Raw genomic sequence first — 13,445 nt, 5'->3', positions numbered from 1 at the left:
CAATTCTACTATAGACGTTGCCGTTTCTTGCCTGTACACGCTACTATTCCCAAATCACATCTATGTCATAGGTATTATGTTTCATCATGAATGCATGAAAGGGGTCGTTTCTGATTATTTGATTGTCAGTAACGGCATTCGTATTGAACACTAAAAACGCTTATCAGCCCGATCCGTATAAAAGCATTGCAGGATCAAGCAAACATTTCAGATAGTCAGATAGATACCTGTGATCGGGAGTATTCCAAAAATAATATTCCAATTGTTTGATCGCCATCTGGTACATCCGATGTCCATTTGGTCCACGGCATAACCCACCACAACATATGGATCGGGAATATTTGACGCGCTTCAATGGAACCGGGAGAACCGCTCCATTCGCCCGACAAGAAAAAGTGAGACCGGAGACATTTGGCCGTTACACAGGCTAAGATACAAGGTTTCAAAGGTATGCTCGATACCGCCGTCTAGCTGGATGCGGCCGGTATTGCACTTTGGCGATCTCAGACTCATTCCCTATGGTAACACCAAGGTCCCTGGATGAATAATGAATAGAAATATCGGGGGGGAAAAGGAAAAACGATCAAATAACGAGTGTACTCGTTGTTGGCACTCAAGAGTCGGCTCCCAATAATGAGTAAACTCGTTGTTGGCGGGGAATGAGCTAATGGCCACTACAAATAAATGCAGTGTAAATATATTCCCAACAGTAGGCCTATTAGCATTTTACCTGTTCTCAGTAAATTACTGGAAAAGATTGTGTCTGAGGCGAGCAAGTCCAGGCCTACTTTTCAGCTAATGACATAATAACTGTACACCAACATGCATACAGGGCCGGTCATTCGACCAGTACTGCTTTGACACAAATGTCATAGTTGGCTTTCAGCTAGACAGTTCAATGCTGGTGGGTGCTATTATGTTAGACTTCAGTGCCGCATTTGATGTGATCTATCACAATCTTTTAATACAAAAACTCATCTGCTATGGTTTTAATAACTCAGCAATTTTATTTTTCAGGAGTTGGCGGAGTGTTGAGAATTAGACTTTCTGCCAACTTATTAATTTGTTTTCATAAAGTCATCATAACCCACAGTCGTAAATATATCACGGATAAAATAATTTACAGCTCAAATGTGCACATGCATTTTACCAGAGGGGCAAGTAGAGGGCAGATTATTCTACCCCATGCAAATACTAACAGTATGCAAAGAACAGTTTTATATAGGGCTATCAGGGAATGGAATTATCTTCCAAGTGACATACGTGACATAAGAGGTGTAGCAAGCTTCAAACATAAATTAAAAATCGTACATGTGAGCCAATATTGATAATGTTGAGTAATGCAATATGTTACCTTTGATTTGTATATACCGGTATTTAGATATAATTTGTTTGTGTGTTAATGTTGTTGTGTTTCCTCGGTTGGTACGTCTTGCTATGTTGTGTTTCCTTGGTTGGTACGTCTTGCTATGTTTTAATTGTATTATGTTTTAATTGCTATGTATATGTTGTAATGTTTTAATGTTGTCTCGGACCCCAGGAAGACTAGTTGACATCTTGGCGTCAGCTAATGGGGATCCTTTGCTAATAAACAATAAATAAACACCGGATTTAGCAAAGATGCTAGTTTTCATCCGCAGTCCCCACACAAAACATAAAAACAAAACAGACAGGCAGTGAAGCATATCATGCTACGAGACAAAGCATAAAAACATACAAAAAACAAAGTACAAGGTATAAAGTTGTAGGATGTTGTCAAGGTGCACTACTATACTATTTGACTATACATGGTCACAGGTTTGGTTGTCGAGTAACCATTTTTTTTAGATTGAATTTAAAAGATGGAAATTATGTACAATCTCTTATGGTCAATGGTAGATCATTCCAGATTAAACAGCCCTGGACTGAGAGGATGTTTTTACCAAAGGCGGTTTGCCGGCCGGGCACTTCGCAATCCCCTCTAGTGGTTGCAGAGACATACCCAACCACTTGTAACCCTTTGACACCAATGCGGTTCCCCCGGAATAACCTGTGTCAACTGTATGCGGTATAAATGGGCTGTCCCGAGTCGATTGATCAGGCAAGCGAGACAGGTGGAAGGGAGATTTCCATTCATATAAATGTATATAAATGTAGACTTTGACATGTCATTATAACCCTACGAAGATCCAACTCAGAACGAAACATTGGTAGATTAAAAAAAATATATATATATAGATTTTGGGAGCGTTAAATGAGAGTCGCAAGCCCTTATTCTTGATTAGATTTACAGTTGGACCAGTGTGTCTTTATTAAAATTTGAAAGGGACCACAATCCTGTGGGACCCAAAACGGGACTAAAACATTTTGGAGATTGCCAGGAAAGCAGGCAGCTTGGCTGGTCGTTCATACTAACACAATTGGCAGTGTTAGGGGTGGGAAGCTGGTGGGTGGGGATCGGACGTTGTGGACAGCGACTCCTACAGGTCGGTTGGTGCGCCTGTACAGCAGAATCAGGAAGTAACAGGGGCAGCGTCAACCTCCCACGCGTTACTCCTCGCCACTGAGAGATCGCGCTGTACAGGTGAAAAGATGCGACGGCTGCCTCCTTGTGTACCGGAGGGGACACGTGATGCAAGGCTTAGTCCTCACTGCAGCCGACCAGTGGGAGGCATAGTCCAGCAACGTTCGAGACAGGGGAGGGTAGAATTGAAGGGAGAATTGGCGAGGCAAAATTGGGATGGGAGAAAAATAAGGAGAAAAAGTGGATAAAAAAATAGATATTATACTATTTATTTATTTCAAGTCTTGCGTGAAATAAACATTTCTAAAGCATTTCATAGTTAATATGAATAATATGTTTGCTACAATGCTTTTTCTGTATTGACATAGGCTCACTGAGATGGAGATCCTCTACAAAAAGGAGAAGGAAGAGGCAGATCAACTCCTGGAACAACAGAGACTGGTAAGTCAGCTTTTTAGTACCAGGCTGGGGCTCGATCAAATCCGCAGTACGGTATTTACGGACATAGACTACTGTAGCATAGACCTACGAGGATTCATCGTGACAGAAGTAGTGGTAGGTACCATTTCTTAAAGGTTTTATTTGAACCAACGAAAGATGGAAGTTCGTAATTACCGTAGAGTGGATTCAATAGAATCCCAGCCTTTGTCTTCTATATGCTCCTTTTTGAAGTTAGCCGTAGCTTAATCCAGTTCCTTGGGGTGACCTTAAATGCCTGCTAGTTCTGTCACTGTGTTGAGTGAAACGATTCTGCAGGACATTAAGTGGGATCCAAAGCTAAACGCATGGTTTTTCCCTTGGTTATGTATAGTATAACTGGATATGTATAGTTTCTGTTTTCATGGGCAGTAGTCTCTCTTTGCTCCGTTGAAGTCTTCGACTAGTACTAATTTCTCACTCTGAGCTTCGACACGTTTTGAGATTCTGTTCTGTGTGTGAATCACACTTTTTACTCCTATTCGCGCATGTTTGTTCTTCCTGCATGGGTGTCTGAATCTACTTGATCTGGTTTGAGATAGAGCTCAGCTTCTACTCCCCTTTTTGATTCTTGGTTTTGACTGACTTCCTGTAGCAATTTGATTCTGAGAGATTAGACCGTCAAGCTTTTTGCTCTTGTCCAAATCCCTGTTTTCACTTCTCTGATGTCTTCTAGATTTGAACTTGAACCTTGCAAAACAGTGTATTAAAATGTCCATTTGATATTTGACTTAAAAAGAAAATTGATCCTGGTGTAGATGAATCGATCTGATATTGGCTAAATCGTCTTGCTTTTCTAAAACAACACTGCTTTTGCACGGTTCATGTCAATAGCATGTTTTCTTAACTCATTCAACACTGGTCCTGAACTAAGTTGCAGTGTTTGCTGTTTGAACCGGTCGATGTTTGAGGTGGCTGTTGATTTGCTTGGTTTAGATCTTCCCATTTCTATAGTTTTCCTCGCTCTGTTTTGTCCTGAGTTCTCACCTCTTCAATGCAGTTGCTGACATGTACAATGCATTGTGATAACCAAAAAAAATCCCTGCTGTAGATTTTGAAGGGTTAGCGACAATGTGGTTTCTCATTGACTTCTTACTAGCATCACATGGTGTCTGTGTAGCACATCGAGGGCACGGCTCAACCACAGAGCTCTTAGCATCACATGGTGTCTGTGTAGCACATCGAGGGCACGGCTCTCGCCGCTCGTGTCCCAATCAGTGTTATCACAAACCTTTTCTATTCTCCTGTGGTTTTCATGTGCAGAAGAACTACAGACGTAGGTGCTCAGACTCTCACAACATACAACAAGTCCAGTTCTAGTCACAGATACAACATCATCCACAAGATTTGATGTCTTATTCCAACTGGTTGTGATCTGTAATGTCCTTTTTTTTGTCTGCGAAAAAAAAATGAGAAACTGCATTTTCTTCTGACTAACTTCTTTCTTGTAGTGGATTAACACTTAACCTCACTTCTGCCTGTCCTGCAAGAACACTTCTAACTCACTGCTAATACTAAAGCCACTCAAATCCTCTGGACTTCAAATGGGGGAATGCTTCAAAAAAAAAAAAAAAAAAAATCACCTGCCTTTTTGCATGCCTTTGGTGGCATGTTCAGGATCCAGCTGTCAAAAGCACCCCACATTTTTTATTATGAAGAGGAATATCACAAAATGATTCAGAAGCAGTCCGATCAACATCTGTCCTCTTTTCGGTTGATATTTCTTTCTAATCATGATAGTCTTTACCTTTTACTTTTAATATCAATATGCAACATTGGGAACGATATTGACCCAGATGATTTACCCTTTTTATGTGAGACAAGCCTTTTTTGTGCACTAGTATTTTGTTGACATGTAAAATATACAAAATCATATAGATTATACAATGAAAATATTCATTCTCCAATTTGCAAGCCACAAAATGAAAGAAAGTCAATGGAAGCCACTGTATGTATCAGATTTTAATTTATTATAATTTTTTACCCCAAATTTGATTTTATTGTGGACATATTATTCTGGGAATGAAATTGCATGTTGTCATACATCTTGAACAGTAATGATGTATGCACACTTTTACATTACCCTTATTTATCTGAAGAATCAACTCCAAAGAAATCTGACCAAGAGCTTTACTGAAAGTTCCCATGTTGCATATTCATAACTGTATTCATTATTTTTTTTAATTTTTTTTTTTAAAGCCATCCTTCCTTCTCTTTGATTTCCCATTTTAATTCCTCCATTTTGTTGGGAACCTTTTTGGTTTGTTTCCTGTTTTTGTTTTCTCAAGGACGGCGACTCTGATAGTGGGGATGACTCAGATAAGAGGTCTTGTGAAGAGAGCTGGAGACTGATCACCTCCCTGAGAGAAAAGCTTCCCCCCAGCAAGGTCCAAACCATAGTGAGAAAGTGTGGCTTGCCCAGCAGTGGGAAGAGAAGAGAGCATGTTAAAATGTACCAGGTTCCCCAACGCCGCCGCATCACCAAGGACTCCAAGTGGGTGACCATCTCCGACCTGAAGATCCAGGCAGTCAAGGAGATCTGCTACGAAGTGGCCCTCAACGACTTCCGCCAGACGCGGCAGGAGATCGAGGCGCTGGCCATCGTGAAGATGAAGGAGCTTTGCGCTAGCTACAGCAAGAAGGACCCCAACGAGCGGGACTCGTGGAGGGCGGTTGCTCGGGACGTGTGGGACACTGTAGGGGTTGGGGACGAGCGCATTGAGGATGTCATCACCAACGGGTCCCGACAGGGAGGGGTTGTCATGGACGAACTGAAGGTGCACATCGACAAGCTTGAAGACATCTTGCATGAGGTGAAGAAACAAAACAACATGAAGGACGAGGAAATCCGTGTTCTCAGGCACAAGATGGTGAAGATGGAGAAGGTCCTTCCGCTCATCACCCCAGAATGTCAGGACAAGCCTCCCAGCATAAGCCCCCCTGCCAGCGTGGTAACAACACCTAGTCCTCTGGACAGGAAACCCCCTGTAGCTGAAAGGCCTGATGGAGAAGATGCAGAACAAACATCTCACTATGCAGGAGACGACTCCACCCTGAAACGAAGCCACATGCGCTGGATGCGTCAGGAGCAGGTGCGTCTAAAGAACCTCCAGCAGCAGGAGATCTCCAAGCAGCTCCGCAGACACAACGGACCACACCGCTTCATCCCCCCAGAGGACCGCAAGCTCCGCTTCCCCTTCAAGAGCAATCCTACACACCGCAACTCCTGGAGCCCTGGCACCCATATCATCATCACAGACCAGCAGGTCATTGAACTTAAGGTGCCCAAAGAAGCACTTGACGAAGAGGAGGCTGAAGGGCAGGCTGGGGAGGGAGCACAGCCTAGAGAGAGGATGGCCGCGCAGGTCGTACAAGTCACTCCTGCACTGCCAAGCCCATCAGTCCAGCGCAGGAGCAAAGACCTGGAGCAGGGTCTCAGCCAGGGTCACAGAAACAACCAGAGGAACAACCAGCACCAGCAGCCCCAGCAGCCCCATGAGCGAGGCCGTAGTAACTCCTTCAATCACCGCCAGCGCCCCTCCGGCTGCATGGAGTCGCGCTCCTCCGGCTCCATGGAGTCGCTGCAGCACCCGGAACCCAACAGGAGGCACTCGCAGACCTTCTACCAGTCACGCCACTACCAAAACCAGCCCCAGCCACACCACCAGCAACAGCCACACCACCAGCAACAGCCACACCACCAGCAACAGCCACACCACCAGCAACAGCCACACCACCAGCAACAGCCACACCACCAGCCACACCACCAGCAACACCAACAGCCACACCACCAGCAACAGCCTTGGCACTATAATAGCATGCCCTATGCAGACGCCGGCTTCACCGGCCACCGGCAGTACCATCACACTGACCAAGCTAACCATCCTATCAACTTTCAGGCCCCGCCGAGAATGCGCAGGCAAATGTCTGCCCCCAACCTGAAAGCCAGCAGGGAGACGGCTGTCTGAGGAGAACTGGTGGGATGTACTGTTAGTAGGCAAACGCATTACAGATCACAACAGATCAGAATCAGACGAGTCGAAACAGCTAGAACTGTGACTTATTGCACTTGAACAGTGTGTTGTTGGTTGATCCAAATTTGAATTGTATGTATTATAAGAAGACATTTTATCATCAGCATAATCTATGGCTTTGTAGCGGTCGTGCGGCACTGTGCGTTTATGTCGACACTTTCATTGGGAGAACTGTCATAAGGAATTGAAGCCAACAGAAGATAACGCAACATTTTTGAGAAGAGACATGCCATGCCTTTTCATTCTGTATTTCATTTTGTTTTTCAACATATTATGAGAATTCATCAATCATGTCTTTTATTTGTTTGCCAAATCCTCTTCATGGTTGAATATCTTTTACGTTTACATTCTGCCATTTTAGTATTGGTTGTATCATGAATGTTTTTAGCCACACTGACTGAACACTACAAAGTGAAAGTGTCCATCAATCATTTAGACCTTTTAGCCCAAGTAAAGGACAAAAAATACGCTATATTTATTTATTTGTACAATATGTCAATTTATATACCCAGTAATGAATGTTGATATAGGATATTCATTTTCCTTTCCAAGTTAACCTTTTCTGTCCAACATACATCTTAATTGACCTAGATCTTCTGGAACTGAATGACCAGCTGGTTGGACATTCTAAAATTTATTTTGTAGGCTTACGCTATATGCTATAGCATATATTGATGCCACAAATCCATGACTTGACTGCTTTTTTGTATGGAGACTGAAACATTGGTACAAGAATTTGGTGTTCAGAAAGTGCCTTTTGACTCGCTAACATCATTAACCCTGTTCTACCTTTACAGTTCAATCACAGGACTTCTACTGTTCAGCCTTTACAGTTCAATCACATGACTCCTACTGTTCAGCATTTACAGTTAAATCACAGGACTTCTACCATTCAGCATTTACAGTTAAATCACAGGACTTCTACTGTTCAGCATTTACAGTTCAGTCACATGACTTCTACTGTTCAGCATTTACAGTTCAATCACAGGACTTATAGGCCTACTGTTCAGAATTTACAGTTCAATCACATGACTTCTACCATTCAGCATTTACAGTTCAATCACAGGACTCCTACTGTTCAGCATTTACAGTTCAGTCACATGACTCCTACTGTTCAGCATTTACAGTTCAATCACATGACTCCTACTGTTCAGCATTTACAGTTCAGTCACATCACTTCTACTTTGGTCTCTAACTTTCTTTCTCTTCCTTATAAAACTGGTTCCTAACGGGTTCTTCCAGTAAGCAGACAAAATGATCCACTATTGACACAGTAAACTTCTCTATCTGCTGTGTCTGAAAACTAACATTATTAATGTTTCTAGTGATAAACATACTGACATGTACAAATTACAAATGGTTGGGGGAAAAAAACGTAGTTTTTGTTTTGTTTAAAAATATATATTTTTATTCCAATCCTTTTTACCCCTGTATGGAAGAGCTACAGTGTTTGTATTGGCAATATGTGACTGCCACCATAGTTGTATTACCGTAACTATTTTGCACTTCCTTAAGTCACACGGATAACCTGTATAATCAGTTAATTTACAAATATACAAATGTCTTTTGTTGAGTGATATGTTGGAACATAAATGTAGAAAATGCATATATACATTCAAAGAATATATATATATATATATATATATATATATATATATATATATATATATATATATATATATATATATATATATATACTGTATATATATACTGTATATATATATTTTAACTGTCACATGTTAGCATAACGTACCCACAAAGATATTTTCCATTCATATTGTGATGCTGTCCCACTTTGAATCCTGGCACCTATTAAGAGTTACATTTTGTCCTTGCAGTTCACTGAGTACTGAGCACACACACAAAACACAGCTTCTTAAGAAAGGGTGCCCAACAGGGTGTTGTCATGGTTCCCAAAGACTCGTCCAAAAAATATCTTGGAAGGAAGACAAAGAATTGCAAGCCTTTGCATAATCTTATTTCATGAGAGGTGCCCGTGTCAAATTAGATCTTCAGAACTGCCTCACTGCAGTTACAAATGCCACGCAACATTTTATCCATACTAACTGAGATGGATCTGCCAATCATAGCAAGATGAAGTGTGTATGAATCAGTTGTCCGAGTCATCCATTGGAAAGCCTTTTTTTGCCTCAGTGCTGTAGCTGAGACTCATCTGAATGAGTAGTCTGCCTGTCAGTCTGCCTTATCATCTTCGCTGCTTGCACCACTTAGCTTTAATAGAATCCAGAGATTATCATAGAACTCCATGTCAGTTGAGCTTCAAGCCGTTTCAGAAAGAAACAGAAAGCCACTCGGCAGTATTGAGAGATCACAACTATCACAAATTGAGCTTCGGTTCAGAATGATGAAATGATTCTCTCTTCTATCTTTTCCAAGTTTTCACAAATAGTATTATACTCTGCCTTACTATGTTGTAACACAAACCAAATGTGGATTGTATAAATATGATATCTGTGCCTAGTCTCTTCACCCTGCACTGTTCTTTCCAGTATGAAGTGCTCTTCTCTTAATGGCTGTCTTTGCATGCCTTAGCCTCCATGTGTTCATGCTCCAATAAGCACTCCATTAAATTAATTTAACGCATGCGCTGGTGCTGACAGCCACTCCACTCGATATGAATATGATCTGGAAAAGGCTACAACGTGAAATGGACAATGTACTGTGTAGTGTTCTTTTTAGAAAGAGTATCCATATATTTGAATAATGTTTTAGGTCTGTGTTCCAAGAGTTTGTCCAGTATTGTTCTGTCCCATTATCTGAATATGCAATATCAAGTGCCTCACTGTGGCTATGTACCAAGTCCTGATGCTCCTTAATCAAGCACCTTGTGCAAAACATACCTATATGAACTCTATTGTTGACGCTTTTATCAATGATATATTGAATCCCTGTTTTTGCTGAAGGTTTATTTTCAAAGTATGACAGAAATAAAATTACATGTTTCAAATGGAGTTACTTGTTGTTATACGGTTGGTGTTGGAGTTATTGTTTTCTAAAGGATAAGGTCAGAATTTTGGCCACCTATAGCCCTGTTTCCTTAGCGATGATCATGTCACTCAGTAGTCTCTCGGCACAAAGCTCCAGCTACTTAGCCACAAAATGAATGCAGAGTCAATGGGGCCACGCTCCCATTTGTACAAGCCCTGAAATAAACGCTGAAACCTATTGGTGCACTGTGGAGTGAACTAAACTAAACTCTTTACAACAGCATTGATGAGTTGGAAATTGGGCTAAGGGTAGAAGATTCTGAACTTACCAGTTTAAACTATAGAGGTGATTCAAATGATGCTTCTGTTTGCTTGCAGTGTCCATGAAGCTTGTATTGAAGACTGCTATTAGAAACACTGTACAACTTAAGTCAGGATAATTACTTTCAGTAGATAAGGCTATGCAATTAGAAACACTGTACAACTTAAGTCAGGATAATTACGTTCAGTAGATAAGGCTATGCAATTTTGGTTAATGCAGTATAACATGTTTGTTTCCAATAATTACCCTACAAGAGACAATTATTTATTCATCCGCAGAATTGTATGGTCTGTATACTGTGGGATAGAACTGTCATGTGACGGTAATTGTTACATTAAACCATGAAGACCACAACATAGCAGCTTGTCATATCTTCACACATCTACGTCATCGTGGCATGGTGATGAAAGTCTGTAATTTCCCTCCGTTTTTCAAGCTTAATCATCTCATTTCACTCATATTTGATTTTCATATTTTGAAAGAACATTTTACAGGGATTTCACTTCAACTTATAAGTATTTCAGTCCGGCAGTAACCATTATGAATGCATTTGATTGAAAAAAAGTTATAGTGGGTAATGCAGACTCGGGTGTTCAGTATCTAGTATGTCAACAGAACGTCTAGTATAGTAACATTGTCCACAGAACATCTAGTAGAGTAACATTGTCCACAGAACGTCTAGTAGAGTAACATTGTCCACAGAACGTCTAGTAGAGTAACATTGTCCACAGAACGTCTAGTATAGTAACATTGTCCACAGAACGTCTAGTAGAGTAACATTGTCCACAGAACGTCTAGTATAGTAACATTGTCCACAGAACGTCTAGTATAGTAACATTGTCCACAGAACGTCTAGTAGAGTAACATTGTCCACAGAACGTCTAGTAGAGTAACATTGTCCACAGAACATCTAGTAGAGTAACATTGTCCACAGAACATCTAGTAGAGTAACATTGTCCACAGAACGTCTAGTAGAGTAACATTGTCCACAGAACGTCTAGTAGAGTAACATTGTCCACAGAACATCTAGTAGAGTAACATTGTCCACAGAACGTCTAGTAGAGTAACATTGTCCACAGAACGTCTAGTAGAGTAACATTGTCCACAGAACATCTAGTAGAGTAACATTGTCCACAGAACATCTAGTAGAGTAACATTGTCCACAGAACGTCTAGTAGAGTAACATTGTCCACAGAACATCTAGTGTGGTAACATTGTCCACAGAACGTCTAGTAGAGTAACATTGTCCACAGAACATCTAGTGTGGTAACATTGTCCACAGTTAGTTTTTTAGGTTCTGTCTGTAGGCTTGTGGCAGGGATGAGGTTAATGATATGAAAGGCCCTATTGTCTCTACCCAGAAGACACTGAACAAACAGGATGAGGTCATCGGGACACTGTCCTGCACCGAAGGCGCCCCTCATTGGATTACACTCTGCTCAGCTCCCACCAGCACCTCTCCTCTCCTCGCTTCCATTCCAGCCCTTTCCCCCCTCAGATTAATTGAGTTGTTTATCAGATTAGTCAACTGAAAGTATTCCCTACTGTTGTAGCTGTTCTGCTGTGGGGTAATGCTTGCCTATGTGAGATAAGACACAGGATTATCAGAGGTGTAAATGTTAATTTCACTGTCTGAAAACCTTGCAAAGCATCTCCAGTTTTCATACTGTTCATGTTTTTATAACGGTGTATGGTCCCTGTATGGTTTGAGCTTTTATACGTTTTATAACCTCACGCACCATGAATACATTTTTTTTAAATAATTTCACAAATGTATGGCTGTCATGAAAACAAGGTGTTCTTTCTTGATTCCCGGAAAATGTGGCTTTTTGGAAATGCAAAGTTTTCATATAACAGCGGCAATGTTCTCACAATAAACTTATTTTCTTGTGATGCATGAAAGTGTTGATTCTGCGGTGTACAGTATGTAAACGGCTCTCATTTACATACATTAAATCTGCCCTGGAGCCAGCAGGAGATGCCCTGGCTGATGTGTGGTATCGGTGCTTATTGTTAGGCCCTCCTGTTGTCGTCTCTGTTGATGAGCTGATGTGTGGTATCGGTGCTTATTGTTAGGCCCATCTATTGTCGTCTCTGTTGATGAGCTGATGTGTGGTATCGGTGCTTATTGTTAGGCCCATCTATTGTCGTCTCTGTTGATGAGCTGATGTGTGGTATCGGTGCTTATTGTTTGTTAGGCCCATCTATTGTCGTCTCTGTTGATGGGATGATGTGTGGTATCGGTGCTTCTTGTTAGGCCCTCCTGTTGTCGTCTCTGTTGATGAGCTGATGTGTGGTATCGGTGCTTCTTGTTAGGCCCTCCTGTTGTCGTCTCTGTTGATGAGCTGATGTGTGGTATCGGTGCTTCTTGTTAGGCCCTCCTGTTGTCGTCTCTGTTGACGGGATGATGTGTGGTATCGGTGCTTATTGTTAGGCCCTCCTGTTGTCCTGTCTGTTGACGGAATGATGTGTGGTATCGGTGCTTCTTGTTAGGCCCTCCTGTTGTCCTGTCTGTTGATGGGCTGATGTGTGGTATCTGTTGACAGGATGATGTGTGGTATCTGTTGACAGGATGATGTGTGGTATCTGTTGACAGGATGATGTGTGGTATCTGTTGACGGGCTGATGTGTGGTATCGGTGCTTCTTTTTAGGCCCTCCTGTTGTCCTGTCTGTTGACGGGCTGATGACTAGCTTCTGGTCGGCCCTCCTGTTGTCCTGTCTGTTGACGGGCTGATGACTAGCTTCTGGTCGGCCCTCCTGTTGTCCTGTCTGTTGACGGGCTGATGACTAGCTTCTGGTCGGCCCTCCTGTTGTCCTGTCTGTTGACGGGCTGATGACTAGCTTCTGGTCGGCCCTCCTGTTGTCCTGTCTGTTGACGGGCTGATGACTAGCTTCTGGTCGGCCCTCCTGTTGTCCTGTCTGTTGACGGGCAGTTGTCCACTCTCTCCTCTCTGCTCTCTGTGTCACTCCTCAGGTATATGAGAGGAAGTTGCAGGAACTTCAGAAACAGGTGGAAACGCGCTCGCTGGCCGCAGAGACTCCTGATGAAGACGAAGATGAAGACGAAGATGAAGAAGGTAGGTTGTTGTTTTTTCCCCCATTGGATGTGTTGAATCGGAAATTAGACATCTGAAGTGAGATTAGTAAGGATTTGATTGTC

The 13,445-nt window shown here is 42.0% G+C and overlaps 1 protein-coding gene across 2 annotated transcripts in view; it reads left to right on the top strand.

The window, feature by feature from the left end:
* kif1b (kinesin family member 1B) overlaps positions 1 to 13,445 on the top strand; it is a 142,304-nt gene that overhangs the window by 75,858 nt on the left and 53,001 nt on the right. The window contains exons 21-22 of one of the 2 annotated variants that reach the window (XM_084334128.1): positions 2,872 to 2,944; positions 13,260 to 13,362. In XM_084334128.1, coding sequence (XP_084190254.1) covers positions 2,872 to 2,944; positions 13,260 to 13,362 — 176 coding nt within the window. Of the gene's footprint in view, positions 1 to 2,871; positions 2,945 to 5,268; positions 8,622 to 13,259; positions 13,363 to 13,445 lie in introns of those variants that run through there. The other variant, XM_084334129.1, reaches the window with a different exon arrangement.

The sequence above is a fragment of the Notolepis coatsorum genome (genome assembly GCF_963971535.1).
Source record: "Notolepis coatsorum genome assembly, chromosome: 17".
Lineage (NCBI taxonomy): Eukaryota > Metazoa > Chordata > Actinopteri > Aulopiformes > Paralepididae > Notolepis > Notolepis coatsorum.
This window is presented reverse-complemented; position numbering and strand designations above follow the sequence as displayed.